This window comes from Corylus avellana, chromosome ca11 (genome assembly GCF_901000735.1).
Source record: "Corylus avellana chromosome ca11, CavTom2PMs-1.0".
NCBI classification, from domain to species: Eukaryota; Viridiplantae; Streptophyta; class Magnoliopsida; order Fagales; family Betulaceae; genus Corylus; species Corylus avellana.
The window spans coordinates 20906179-20919361 of NC_081551.1; the positions used below are offsets into that span (position 1 = coordinate 20906179).

At 34.5% G+C, this 13183-nt stretch overlaps 2 protein-coding genes across 3 annotated transcripts; one reads left to right on the forward strand and one right to left on the reverse strand.

Moving 5' to 3' along the window:
- Window positions 1–152: 152 nt before the first annotated feature.
- LOC132165349 (uncharacterized) lies at window positions 153–3775 on the reverse strand. 2 transcript variants are annotated; one of them, XM_059575872.1, is made up of 6 exons: window positions 3554–3775; window positions 3270–3384; window positions 2901–3090; window positions 2492–2695; window positions 1463–1720; window positions 153–1332 (listed from the first exon to the last, which is right to left on the reverse strand). In XM_059575872.1, the coding sequence occupies exons 1-6, from the start codon at window positions 3761–3763 to the stop codon at window positions 333–335; spliced, it is 1977 nt and encodes a 658-aa protein (XP_059431855.1). In that variant the 5' UTR covers window positions 3764–3775; the 3' UTR covers window positions 153–332. The 2 variants fall into 2 exon arrangements, with proteins under 2 accessions (XP_059431855.1, XP_059431854.1); XM_059575871.1 differs by having other exon boundaries at window positions 3270–3456.
- Window positions 2342–11294, forward strand: LOC132165352 (beta-galactosidase-like). The gene is made up of 19 exons (XM_059575875.1): window positions 2342–2358; window positions 4658–4808; window positions 5082–5177; window positions 5290–5402; window positions 5805–5871; window positions 5992–6084; window positions 7300–7443; window positions 7631–7719; window positions 7993–8098; window positions 8221–8308; window positions 8391–8509; window positions 8623–8787; window positions 9250–9425; window positions 9606–9715; window positions 9829–9938; window positions 10043–10153; window positions 10603–10713; window positions 10860–11068; window positions 11177–11294. Exons 1-19 carry the CDS (start codon window positions 2348–2350, stop codon window positions 11283–11285), a joined length of 2178 nt encoding a protein of 725 aa, XP_059431858.1. The 5' UTR covers window positions 2342–2347; the 3' UTR covers window positions 11286–11294.
- Window positions 11295–13183: the final 1889 nt, after the last annotated feature.

Genomic DNA, 13183 nt, shown 5'->3' on the forward strand with positions numbered 1-13183 from the left:
TTTTTTTATTTTTTAAAGTACCTAATATAAGAAGCTACTTAAAACACGATATGTTAACCGGTGTAAAATAAGTGTAAAAAATAGTATTGATAATATGCAGAGTGAAATTTAATGCACTGTAGGAGCTTGATGTTGCTGAAAGTATGGGGTTGTATCAGCCATTTTTATAGTTATTCATTGACATACAGATTATTCAACCATTTTCTTACACCTTTAAGGTACCCATAGAACAACAAAATAATACGTGTTTTTTTACACCTTACTCATCTCTGTAACTAGATAAAAATGGTAAGGAACTCACAGAGCAACTTCTGCATAAACAAAATCTCCCCTCAAAGTGAAGATAATTTATGAGTCAAGCTATTAATTATATCATCTATATCTTTGTCAACTGGTGATACTTCTTGCCCTTGATGCTTCCACTTTACCAATCTAGTGCTGAGATCCATTAGCACCATGACTCCATCTTCATCAATTCCGAGCTGGATTAGCCTCTTGATACAATTAATCAAGTACTTGCAAGCCCTTAACTTCACCCGGAAAATAAATTGCAATCCACTCTCTTCAGTTTCAAACAATGAAACAGACATGCTCTCAACGGCGTCTGTTAAACTGAAGACAAGGCAGGCACCTGCTACAGCCTCCCTCTTATTACATTTATCAGTCCACCTAACCGATTCTTCACACTCTACAGAGCTCCATTTTGCATGCATCAATTTAGTGCTCTTTTTTTCTGTTGACTGAAGTATTCTACCTGTTGCAGCATAATGTAGCAGCATCTGACATCCATCTTCATATATATGATTCAAGCACCCTATCAAGATGCCCAATGGGATTCTTCTGAATAACTGGTTTTGCTTAAAGTTAAGACCACAGGATGATTTGGCCTCACAAGATGCAATAGTGTTGACGGTACTGTAATTCCAATACCACATGCATATGTCCTGGAATTCTTTGAGCCAGAGCCCAGTGGCTCTAAAATCATGCTCCTCCTTGAGAGTATAATCCTTGTCGTGATGAAAATTAGGTTTCTTCTGTTTCTTATCTGCTTCCTTGTCATGTGAAACTGAACACTTGAGCATCCAGGACTCTGATATTTTAATTAATGAATCAACGAGCAAATCCTGATTAGATTTACTAATGGGGCTCAGAATCCATGCTATGTACCTTGCTGCAGCAGCACGATAAGAAGGCGGTTCCAAGTCATGTGTTCGTTCAATTCTGGCCGTCCCCAATTTGAACTTTGAATGAAAATTGTCTGGAACGCTTTCCTCAGAGAAGAGTAAAATAGAAGCAAAACAGAACCAATCTGGAAAGTTGATTGCAAGAGCCCTGCTATGCAACAAATTTTTTTTTTTTTTTGATAAACAGTAAACCAAAAAAAAATAAAAAATTATGATTGGATCAAGATGCTGTAAAAGGCCCTATTGCTTTCATGTGGACCAATGAGGTAAGAATTTACCAAGAAGATTTGTGATCAATTCTTCTAATCTTCAGTGCAGCTGGTTCACTTACAGAAGAAGTTAACTGCAGAAAGCTTTCTGATGAGAGCGGTCCTGCCAAGGTTCTTAGTAAGTGGTGGTTGTATGGAAAATATGCATTAGAAAATGGCAGCTTCGATCCCAATTCCACTGATATGCCCCACCGTGTTGGTCTAGAGATCACATCTACTATTACTGAGACAAACTTAGTTAGAAACTCTTGCACTAAGGCCAGACCCCTGTTGTACAAGTAAATTAGAAAAACGGATTAGATACGCTGGTTAATTTAAATATTTCATACTCTTGACAAAACACACAAATAGGTCCCTAGATCCAACTTTTGTTCAAATTTTTGATAGAACCATCAGGGTGTCACATCACACAATCATTTTGTGACACATGTCACTTACAATAAAAATAATATATATATATATATATATATAACCAAAACAAAAATGGAGGGGGTTGCTAACCACCCCCCGCTAACCGGTCTTGGAGGTGGGTCGATGAGGGTGGTTCAGCCAACCCCAAGCCAATCAAAGAGGCTGGTCAAGCCACTCCCTCAATACTTTTATTTTTATTTTTTATTGTAAGTGACATGTGTGATGTGTCACAATATGATTGGTGTTGACATTACACCCTAACGATTTTCGTCAAAAAAATTTTTTGCAAGTTCGGTCCAAGAAACTATTTGTGTTTTTTGCTTACCACAAAAAGTTTGTCACTTTTTAAACCCTAAAAAGTTATTTACAACTCAGTAAAATGGATTGATTTTACATTTTCCTCCAAAACAAAAATTATGGTTATAGCTAGGAAAAGTTAAATCTACTTATCAGAGCCATCACAATGAGACAGTCAAGGAAATCATGATGAGAAAGTAACAAGCACACAAGAGGCAAGACGCATTTAGAACAAACTTAACCTAAAACCTCAATTCCTTCAAGGATGAAAGAGAAAACAATCAATGACGCAAAGAGCTGTAGCATTGTGATCAAGAAATTTGTACTCACGTCACTAGAAGCCATCTATGTAACAAAGCTCTGGTCTCAATAAACATAGTTGGAGAAAGTACCAAGCAAACGATTGTAGAGCGCCAGTCCATCCTCTCATGAAATTCCTCATTCAAGCAAATGAAAGGCCTCCCCATAGTGTCTTGCAAAATTTCCAAAACATCATGCTTTAGTGTTAATGGGTCAAGATACCAGGACAGCAACCTGCAAAAGGATAACATATAAATTCCAATTCACAAACTTACAAATGCTGACGAACATATAGCAGCTAATGGCTAAAAGTTCTTCAACTTTCTCATTGGATAAGAGTATGTAAAACTCATCACAACCCTATAGATAGCAGGATAAGTTAGAAAACTAAGATGCTTGAACGTACAACATTTGGCAGAGCTCTCTATCCACAACAAACCTGAAAGGTATTTCATGATTCTCAAGGGAGAATTCTCTGGGCAAATGGCAGAGCAGCTGTGAAACGGCTGTGCTTCTTCCATCAATTGATTTTGAATCAAGAACAAGAGCTGATGGTAACAAATATCGATAACAAGATGCTGAAATCACTACTCTTACAACAGCACACGATAACATCTGTGCAAGCACCCCTGCATTACATGAAAATTATGTTCTAAAAAAAAAAAAAAAAGGTGTTTGCAAACTTAATGAAAATGATTAAAATTCCACATAACAAATAACATAAACTATTCTCTATAATCCCTGTGCAATAATAAGCACTAAATCATAGTCTCAACCCTTATTCCTAATAATAATTCAACAAACCCACCATGTCCCTCCAATTTCCCGACAATATCAGCGCACGCTTCGACCAACTCCGTGCAATCTTGGCGTGAAAACGAGCTACCGACCTGCAAAACCTCGTCTTTCTGAAACCTAAACACCTGGCAAGAAATGGACGACGACAAAACAGTGACAATCGTCTGGACCAAACATTCAAGCACCGAATTGAAAACCTAAACAAGAACGAACCACACAATTAGACAAAGGAGAGGTCACAATAGAACGCTGTCTCCAAAAACCATAAAAATAGGAGCTTCGAAAGTGCAAAACCTGGGGTGCTCTGAAGCACATTAGGGATAGCGCCGTGTCCAAAACCCTAACCCTAGAGTCTTCGTTGTTGTTGAGGTTCAGAGATTGGTTGAACATTGAAATCGAGTGGTCAAGAGCTTCTTCTTCTTCTTGTTTTTGTTCTTGATTTAGGGTTTTGAGCTGCGAAGCAAGCCTCGCAAAGAGATCGGTCACTTCTGGTACAGTGGTCATGGTCGCAGAGAATGGGAGACGGTGATCCAGGGTTCGCGCCAAAATTAGCAGTATTTAAAGCGTTAAGTGGTGTTTGGGCCTGCTGTGAAGCCCATTAACTTCACAAGTCATCGATCAGCCTATAAAGCTTGCTGCAGATGGGCTGAAGAAGCCCGCTTCTTGGGGGCCTTATTCCATGGCATACCAACTAATCTGGTTAATTAAAAAATAATAATTATTATTATTTTATAGATATATTAATTATTCTCTTCAAGGAAATTAGAGCATGGCACTAGGTAATTCAATCTCTATTCAAGCGACCCTTATAAAGACGTGGATCTTTTATGGTTCTATTGTTTGCTGTTTGTTTTTTTTTTTTTGTATTGCCTTTTTTGTTTGAGTTTTCTTGTTGGGAAGCTCACTCTATTTTTATTGTTCGCTTCCTTATAATCTATTTTCCGAAAAAAAAAAAACAAATTATTTATGATTTGAGGGAGAAAAAAAACCCGTGCCACGTGTAGGATGAAAAGGTAAATGCTTTAAGCAGCCAAAGTTTTGGATGCAGTTTGTGTAGGAGTGGAGGATTTTAAGGCCAGTGGAGCAAAGCTTTCCCTTTTGACTGAGTAATTAGGCTACTAACCCAAATTTAGCTTAAAAAAAAAAAAAAAAAGAAGACAGAAAAAACCAAAAACACAACCAATGGATAAGAAGTACGTACGTGAAAGCTTCCACGTCAGCTAGGGCTCTCTCTCTCTCTCTATATATATATATCTATATGTGTGTGTGTGTGTTTTGTATTTAGAAAAAGATCGATCTCCCAACACAGACATACAGACAAACAGAAGGTTTGTTTGTCAGGGAATTAATCATCATCATGATTGATTCAAAAGTTATAGCGTCGGAAACATTAAGAAGCATTAATGTAGTGTTTTGCATGGTAATCTTTCTCTCATGGGTTTTGGCGGCGACAGCCATTGTCTCTTACGACAGCAAAGCCATCCTCATTAATGGAAGAAGAAGACTTCTCATATCAGGCTCCATTCACTACCCGCGAAGCACTCCTGAGGTATACCAATAAATATTCACGGTCGGAATCAGGATTTTCCGTCGAGAGAGGCCGAAGTAAACCTATTTTTGATAAGGGTCAAGCTTTTATATATATATATATATATAATTTAATAAAAAAAAAATTAAAAACCAAGGGGAGCCATGGCCGCCCGTAGTCTATGCATGATTCCGTCCTCGCAAATAACGCTACAAGTTTCTAATTTGGGACCTTTTTCGTCTGCTTAATTGTTCGGCTTTATATATGGTTTCTTTGGGGATTAATTGCATGCAGATGTGGCCTGAGCTTATTGAGAAGGCTAAATATGGAGGCTTGGATGTCATCGAGACCTATGTCTTCTGGAATGGCCATGAACCTTCTCAAGGACAAGTAATCTATATAGTATATATATTTATTTAATTTATTTAACTTTTTTTTTTTTTTTTTGTTAATTTTGATATAAAGTTAATTCCTTTCTTCATATTTTTCTATGTTTTTGCAGTATAATTTCCAAGGAAGGTATGATATAGTTCGCTTCATAAAACTAGTCCACCAAGCAGGTCTTTACGTGACTCTTCGAATTGGCCCTTACGTATGTGCTGAATGGAATTTAGGGTAAGACACAACACCCCTGTATATACACATATACAAACATCGTTACTTTAAGAAATTAAGTTCTTGAAACAACTGATAATTTAACGTGTCAAATATATATATAACAAAATTTGGTAACAAAAGCTTTAGTTTAAAGAGTTCAAATGATAAATTAATTTTATTGTTGTAAATCTAAAAATAGAAAAGACTTGTAACATTCATACTTTTTTTCTATAAATAGAATTATTGTATACAATTAAAAATATCAAGAAAAAATGTCGTCATGAAAAATTTTGATATGTTGACATAGGTCATAGGCTGAACCACCTTAATTTTCTGATTCTCTCTTCTTTGTTCTCGTCTCTCTTCCTGAATTATAAGTTATAATAATTCTTATTCTAACCAAATTGTTATATATGCTAGAGGCTTTCCTGTTTGGCTGAAGTACGTTCCGGGCATTGAATTTAGAACTGACAATGGGCCATTCAAGGTTAGGTGGTGCAAATTGTAGAGCTTTATTATAGTTACGTGAGAAAATCGTTATGATTAATCTATTGATTCATAATTTTGTATACATAATTGATTTTGTGTATGATATATTACATTGAAGTGGGAGATGCAAAAGTTTACATATAAGATTGTCGATCTAATGAAGGCAGAAGGGTTGTTTGAACCTCAAGGGGGCCCTATAATTCTAGCTCAGGTATGTAAGGCATCTCACATTAGTAATTTAATATGGTATCTTTTGAAATATAATGAAGCTCTAATATCATGTTGAAGTTTGTGGAGAATAATAAAATATAGAACATAGATAATTTACTAGCGGTTTAATGTATTAGACACTTTCGCCAGTTTGAATGGCCCCTAGGGCTAGATTTGATTGTTTACAGTACATAGGTTCCTATTTATAGTTGAATAAGTCGACATATACAAGTAAACCTAAATTGACTTATACATGGAAACAAAAATCGACTTGCTATACTAGCTAGGAAATATACATCAATCATGTAAATATCATAATATATTCTAACAGTATCATAGAGGTTTTAAATTCAAACATTGATTGTTATTCATCATTTGATCACATGTATGAAAACGGTATATTTTCTCAAAAAAAAAAAAAAAAAAAAAACAGTATATAAGTGTCCTCAATGGGTAGCTCAATCGATAGTGGACCAGGCCTCATGAAGTGGAGATACTAGTTTGAATCCCCCCTCCCCCTTCCTGGACATGCCCAAAAAAAAAAAAAAAAAAAAAAGATATATAAATATTATAAGAAACTTCACAAAACCATTTATTCATGTTTTTAAAATACTTCCAAAGTTCAAAAACTCTCAACTAAGGGTATCGAATTTTCAATTATTTTTCAATTACTTCATTCTATTAAAATTTTCTATAAAATCTTGTCAAAATTCTCAAAATACCCATTTTTTTTATTTTAAAAAAATAAAATAAAAATTTTAAAAATTCAGGTATATATATATATTATGAAAATGGGTATTTTGGGCATTTTGACAAAAATTAAGGAAAAATCTTAACGAAATGGGGTAATTGAAAAAAATTAAAAGTTCAATATACGTACCCTTAATTGAAAGTTTTTTAACTTTGAGAATATTGTCAAAATGAGTAAAAGTTTAAAGGAATTTTCTAAAGTTTCCCTTAAGTATTAAATAAATGATTAAATTAATCTGTTTTCCGATATTAACTTTAGTTTTTAGGTTAACAATGTATATCAACTCATATGCCTCTTTTTTTTTTTTTTTGAAGGGCAGATGCCTCCTTTTAGGCCTTACAAGCTACATTAATTTGTTTGATTAGTTCTAATTTTTTATTTTTCCTTGGAATTAATACCTGTTAATTAATACAAAGCTATTATAATAATAATATATAATAATTTCAATTACATTTTGTGTGGCAGATAGAGAATGAATATGAACTAGTGGAATATGAAATTGGTCGTCCTGGAGTAACTTATACCAAATGGGCAGCCGGAATGGCTGTTGGTACACATGCTGAGGTCCCATGGATAATGTGCAAACAGACCGATGCACCTGATCCAATTGTAAGAATTTTCTTTTGATAAAAAAATATGCATATTTCTTTGCACGCCATTCAACGATTAACGACCCCGTCTAATCCGATTCAATCTATTAAATTGACATGAATTCTTAGAACATATATATCTATTTGGATCAGGAAACAATCATTTCTTCTCTTAATTAAGCTTATTTTTATTATCTGTATTACAGATAAACACCTGCAATGGGTTCTACTGTGAGAACTTCATTCCAAATAAATACTATAAACCTAAAATGTGGACAGAACTCTGGGGTGGCTGGTAAGTCACAAAAATGTCTTCAATGGAAATAAATTTCCTTCAAATTAACTAGGTTAGAATAATTTCTTACCACCCAATTTATAAAACTATCATGTGCCTCTTAAGAACGTGAGAAACACTGCATTTTTTATTTTTTCTAATAAAAAATCATGTGCTTCTAACGTACTAAAGAATACATGACCAATTTATAAATTGGGCTAGAGGAATATCTTCTAACCCTATTTCTTCGATTTTGATTGAAGCCCTTAAATCGAATTAATTATATACACCCAGGTTACAGAAATTTGGTGGTCCAACTCCATATAGACTGGCAGAAGACATGGCATTTGCAGTGACAAAGTTCATACAAAATAATGGTACATATTTTAATTATTATATGGTAAGCCAATCGTTCCTAATCTTTCCCAGAAAAAAATATTCCATCTAATTGTTTTGAATTAATCAAATGAAATCAATCAAGCATATATAGAATTTGGTTTTGTCCATTTTTCATTATTGTAGTATCATGGAGGAACAAACTTCGGCAGGACTGCTGGGGGTCCATTTATTTCCACCAGTTATGATTATGATGCTCCAATCGATGAATACGGTGCGTTTTCAGGAACTATTCCTGCAAAAGTTATACTAAATTTCATATATGCAGGATCCTGATCATCATCTCTGATTTACAGGGCTAACTAGGGAACCAAAATACACCCATTTGAGAAACTTGCATAATGCTATCAAGCAATCTGAAGAAGCTCTGGTCTCCAATAACCCCATGATTGCATCACTTGGGAAAAATCAGCAGGTTTTCTTCTATATTATATATTCAGATTAATTGCTAAACTCTGTGTATTACAGTAATCTTTTGAGTAAAACTAATTAATTTTGGTTCTCATTGATCTATTTTTTACATGCTAGGCTTATATTTTCAAGTCAAAATCTGGTGTTTGTGCTGCATTCCTATCAAACTACGACCAGCGATATTCTGTAACAGTTAGATTTGGAGATGGTCGATATAATCTGCCTCCTTGGTCTATCAGCATTCTTCCTGACTGCAAGACCGAAACTTTTAACACTGCAAAGGTAAGAAGAAGAAGACTCTTTTGGCTCTTGGTTACATATATAATAACTAATTCCTTTTTTTAACAAAACTTACTTGGCAATTTCGCAAAGTATATTGAATGGGAGTAAGTTTTTAAAGGCTAAACTGCAATTTTAAATGTCGTGATTATACCAAACACTTAATTGGGTTTTGAAATTGCATAATCCAAATGGACATGAAGACGGGTTTTTGAGGAACACTAGTAATTAGTGATCATCTACAGTTTTAGCTTGAGGGTGTTTCTTCAATCTGAAGTTAAATTCAAAAGCTTAGTGAATTTGCTAAGTTTGAGAACTTAACTAGCTGGTGAGACCTGAATGAGGTGCAGCCATTGATTGCATGCAGAAGACAAATTTCTAGCTGTTCTTCTTGGATAAACCTCTTTATTCTTTACATTTCCAAGTATATATAGGCCTTGACATCAGATGAAAGTTTGTATTCAGATCAATGCCCATGGCGTGCATATGAGGATGGTGCCATATAGTTGGGGATTCTCGTGGGAGTCATACGATGAATGGGTTGCCACTGCTTCTGATAAAGCTTCATTCTTGGTAGATGGGTTAAGGGAGCAAGTAAGTGTCACCTGGGACACCACAGACTATTTGTGGTACATGACAGAGTGAGTATAATTATACTACTTTTTTTCCGATCATTTCCTATCCCCTTAACACGATATCATTGCAAAAGTCTCGAGTTTAAACATTGTCTCTTATTCATGTGTTGGGTCTTATTTAAAATTAAGTCTACCATTTTTTATCGGCTTAAGCTCTTTTGATTGTGATTTTTTTGGTTGCAATAGTATCACTATAAATGAAGATGAAGGATTTCTAAAGACTGGAAAGCTACCTTACCTCAGTGTTGCATCAGCAGGCCATGCTTTGCAAGTTTTTGTCAACGGTCAATCAGTTGGTAGACATTCTATATAAAAGCAAAAGTTTTGGGAAATAAAGCTCAGTGAATCTGAGTTTATCTTAATTATCATCATCATCCTTTTTTAACTCATGGATTTTCTACTTTGGCAGGAAATGCTTATGGGAGTTATGAAACTCCAAAACTAACATTTAGCGGCAGCCTGAACCTGAAAGCTGGTGTCAACAAGCTTGCTTTGTTAAGCTCTACTGTTGGCCTCCCGGTCAGTGATGAGTCTACTCTTTTCCAAAACATTCTTGTTGGGGCAGGGGAACCTCACATTTTTGTACTCTTTTGATTGTCATTTATATATTTGATTGATTTCAGAACATTGGCCTGCATTTTGATACATGGAATGCTGGGGTTCTTGGCCCAATTACATTGGAGGGAGTCAATGATGGAAAATGGGACTTGTCACGATGGAAATGGTCCCACAAGGTTTGTTTCCTCAACACCCTTCTGTACTGATATGATCTCAATTGCCAATTTCTCATATTCGCATGTCTAGTTCGGGTTATATAGTCTATTCAATTAAACGGGGTTAAACCCTTCAACTCTAATCCGCTAGTTTTGTGTTTGTTGAGGCATAGGGTAATTCAACCCATTTAATTAAACGGGTCGAAACCCCTCAACCTTAACCCGCTAATTTCACGCCCTAACATAACTCGAGTCAGTAATTAAGTTCATCGAGCTTTAAGCTACTCTGCAGTGACTTTTGGAATGATTTCTCCATATAAAACTTGAAATACATAAACCATGATCATAAGATGAAAGCAATGCAGAATGTCATTCAACAAACAGTTGGAATTTCTTGATCCACATCATATTAGGTATGATTAATGAAGTTGTCATAATAATCTCACATTTCTGTGGATGGTTTTGAGCAGAAAGGCCTAGAAGGTGAATCTTTAGGTGTTTTTTCATTCAAAGGAACCTCCTCTGTGAGGTGGGCAGGAGGATCATCATTGGCCATAAAGAGGCCTCTGACTTGGTACAAGGTGAGAACCATATATATATATATATATCCTGCTAACCAACTACTTTTTTTTTTTTTTCTTCCAATTCTCTTCAAGAATTTGAGACCCAAATACAATAAAGGTAGTTTTGTACAAAATTAAGTTGATTTCATGGCTGGTTTTTTCAGACTAATTTTGAAACGCCAGGAGGAAATGAACCATTGGCTCTAGACATGACTAGCATGGGAAAAGGTGAGGTATGGGTAAATGGGCAAAGCATTGGGCGCCATTGGGCTGCAAACAAAGCAAGTGGCGGAGGCTGTGGCAAATGCACTTACATTGGATATTACAATGAAAATAAATGCCTCAGTGGTTGTGAGGAGGCCTCTCAAAGATGGTGAGACCAATTTAATTTACTTAATTGCTTTCATATATATATCTTCCCTCATTTCATCAACATCAGAGAATTGAGACAGATTTCTAACAAAGTTATTGTTAATCCCAGGTACCATGTTCCACGCTCATGGCTGAAGTCAAATGGGAACCTATTGGTCGTGTTTGAAGAATGGGGTGGTGACCCCAGGGGGATTTCCTTGGTCAAAAGAACAATATAAACATTATTTGTTTGAGCATTCTTGGCCGCCAGATTGAAATCATTTTTTTGGTTATTTTGGTGAAAGTGGCTAAAATCTTTCATTTTTAGCCTCATCATTTTAACTCAAAATAAATGGTGAGTGAACCATACTTACTAAAGATTGTGAGTACTATTCACTCACCAAATGAATAAGAAACAATATAAATTTTCTATCTTCTTTCCTATTCTTTGAAATAGTTAAAAAAAAAAATGAAATATTTGAAAAAGAATATTCAAATGGAATAGTGAAAATTGATAGTTAAAATAATGAGGCTATTGGGATGCTTTAAAAAAATGAGTAGTTAAAATAGAGAAAAGTGTACTTTTGGTTATTTTGGTGAGTAAAATTTAGTGAGGCTGGTAAGAATGCTATTGAGAGTTTTTTTTTTCTTTTAAAGTATATTTTGATATTTTTATGTTTTGTATTTTGTTTTAAAAAGAAAAAAAAAAAAACAAAACAGAACAGAACAAAAAAATAGTTAGGCGATTGATTTGTACAAAAGTTGTTGTAATGTTGTTTGTGAAGTCTTCCCGTGAGATTGTCACGACAATCGTTAGATTCACTAGTCTGTCAAGTTCCGTCATTAATTAATTAATGTAAACTTCATTGTTAAGGGCATGTTTGAGTGTGTATTTGAGATGTTTAAAAGTATGTTTAACACTCAAAAAATCTATTTGAAAAAAAAAAAAAAAAAAACCCATTTTTTAAAACATATTAAAAGCCCTTTTAAGGGTTTAAAAAAATGGCCAAAACACATTTTTGACTAAAGTTTCATTTGAAGTTTTTTTCAAAAAGTATTTTTTGATTTAAAAACTCTATTTCTAGTGCCCATTTTCTAATTACATTTGGGGATTTTCGTAATTTACTATCTCCAAAATAGGGGTATGCAAGAATATTATGGGGAACCGACATTTTGTTTTTATTATCAAACCAATATGCGTGGGTAATTATGTCTTTTGACATGACAGACTAGGGGCATTTTCGGAAGAGAAAGGAAAAGTGCCACGTGCCAATGGGAAATGATGTGCTTACAGGCCCATTGAGTTTGAGCAATTTCTAAGATGGGGTTTTTGGTATTAATTATCTTAATCTTACTTATATGGGCTTAATATCTTTCTCTAAACGACTCATTGAGGCAGGTAAACGACAATGGGTCACATTGTCATTATTGCGTTGAGAACACTAGCAATTCATCAACTCACATCCTTTCCAATTTCTTTCATTTTTCTTGTCAACACATCCTTTCAAATCTTTAATGTAAGTAACTTGGCTGATAAAGCTTCATTATTTATCTACAAAAGTTGGGAAATTTTGTTTCAAATCCTTGTTCAATCTCTAACCTACACCAGGTGAGCCTATAGAATTTCAAAAGAAAATCTATATTATCAAAAGAATTGTGCGATTAGGTTTTCAATTTTGACAATTAAGTTATAAGGTTTTTCTTTGGTTTTAAATAGGTTATCTAGTCAATATATCGTACAATTAAATAACAGTATGTCACATTGGATCAATTAATATTATATGACTCTTATTTGACACATTATGTACCCATTGTATGTGCCATGTGGTACAATTACTTACAAATATACGCCAAATAAAAATTAAAAACAAACTTAAAATTATTTTTTTAAAAAAAAAACACACACACAAAAGTAAAGTCACTTAAATCACGTCAAGTCAACTGATATTGTTTTTAAGGAGTAGCTCAAATTGGCTGGATACCATGTTTTATGAACCGAAAGTCATTAGTTCAATTCTCTGTCCAATCCAACTTAGATGCGGTAAAAAAAAAGTACAGCAATTATGAAGGAGATAATAGAATCTTATATTGATTTTATAATATGCACACCTTTGCTGGCCCGAATAAAGAGAGAAAG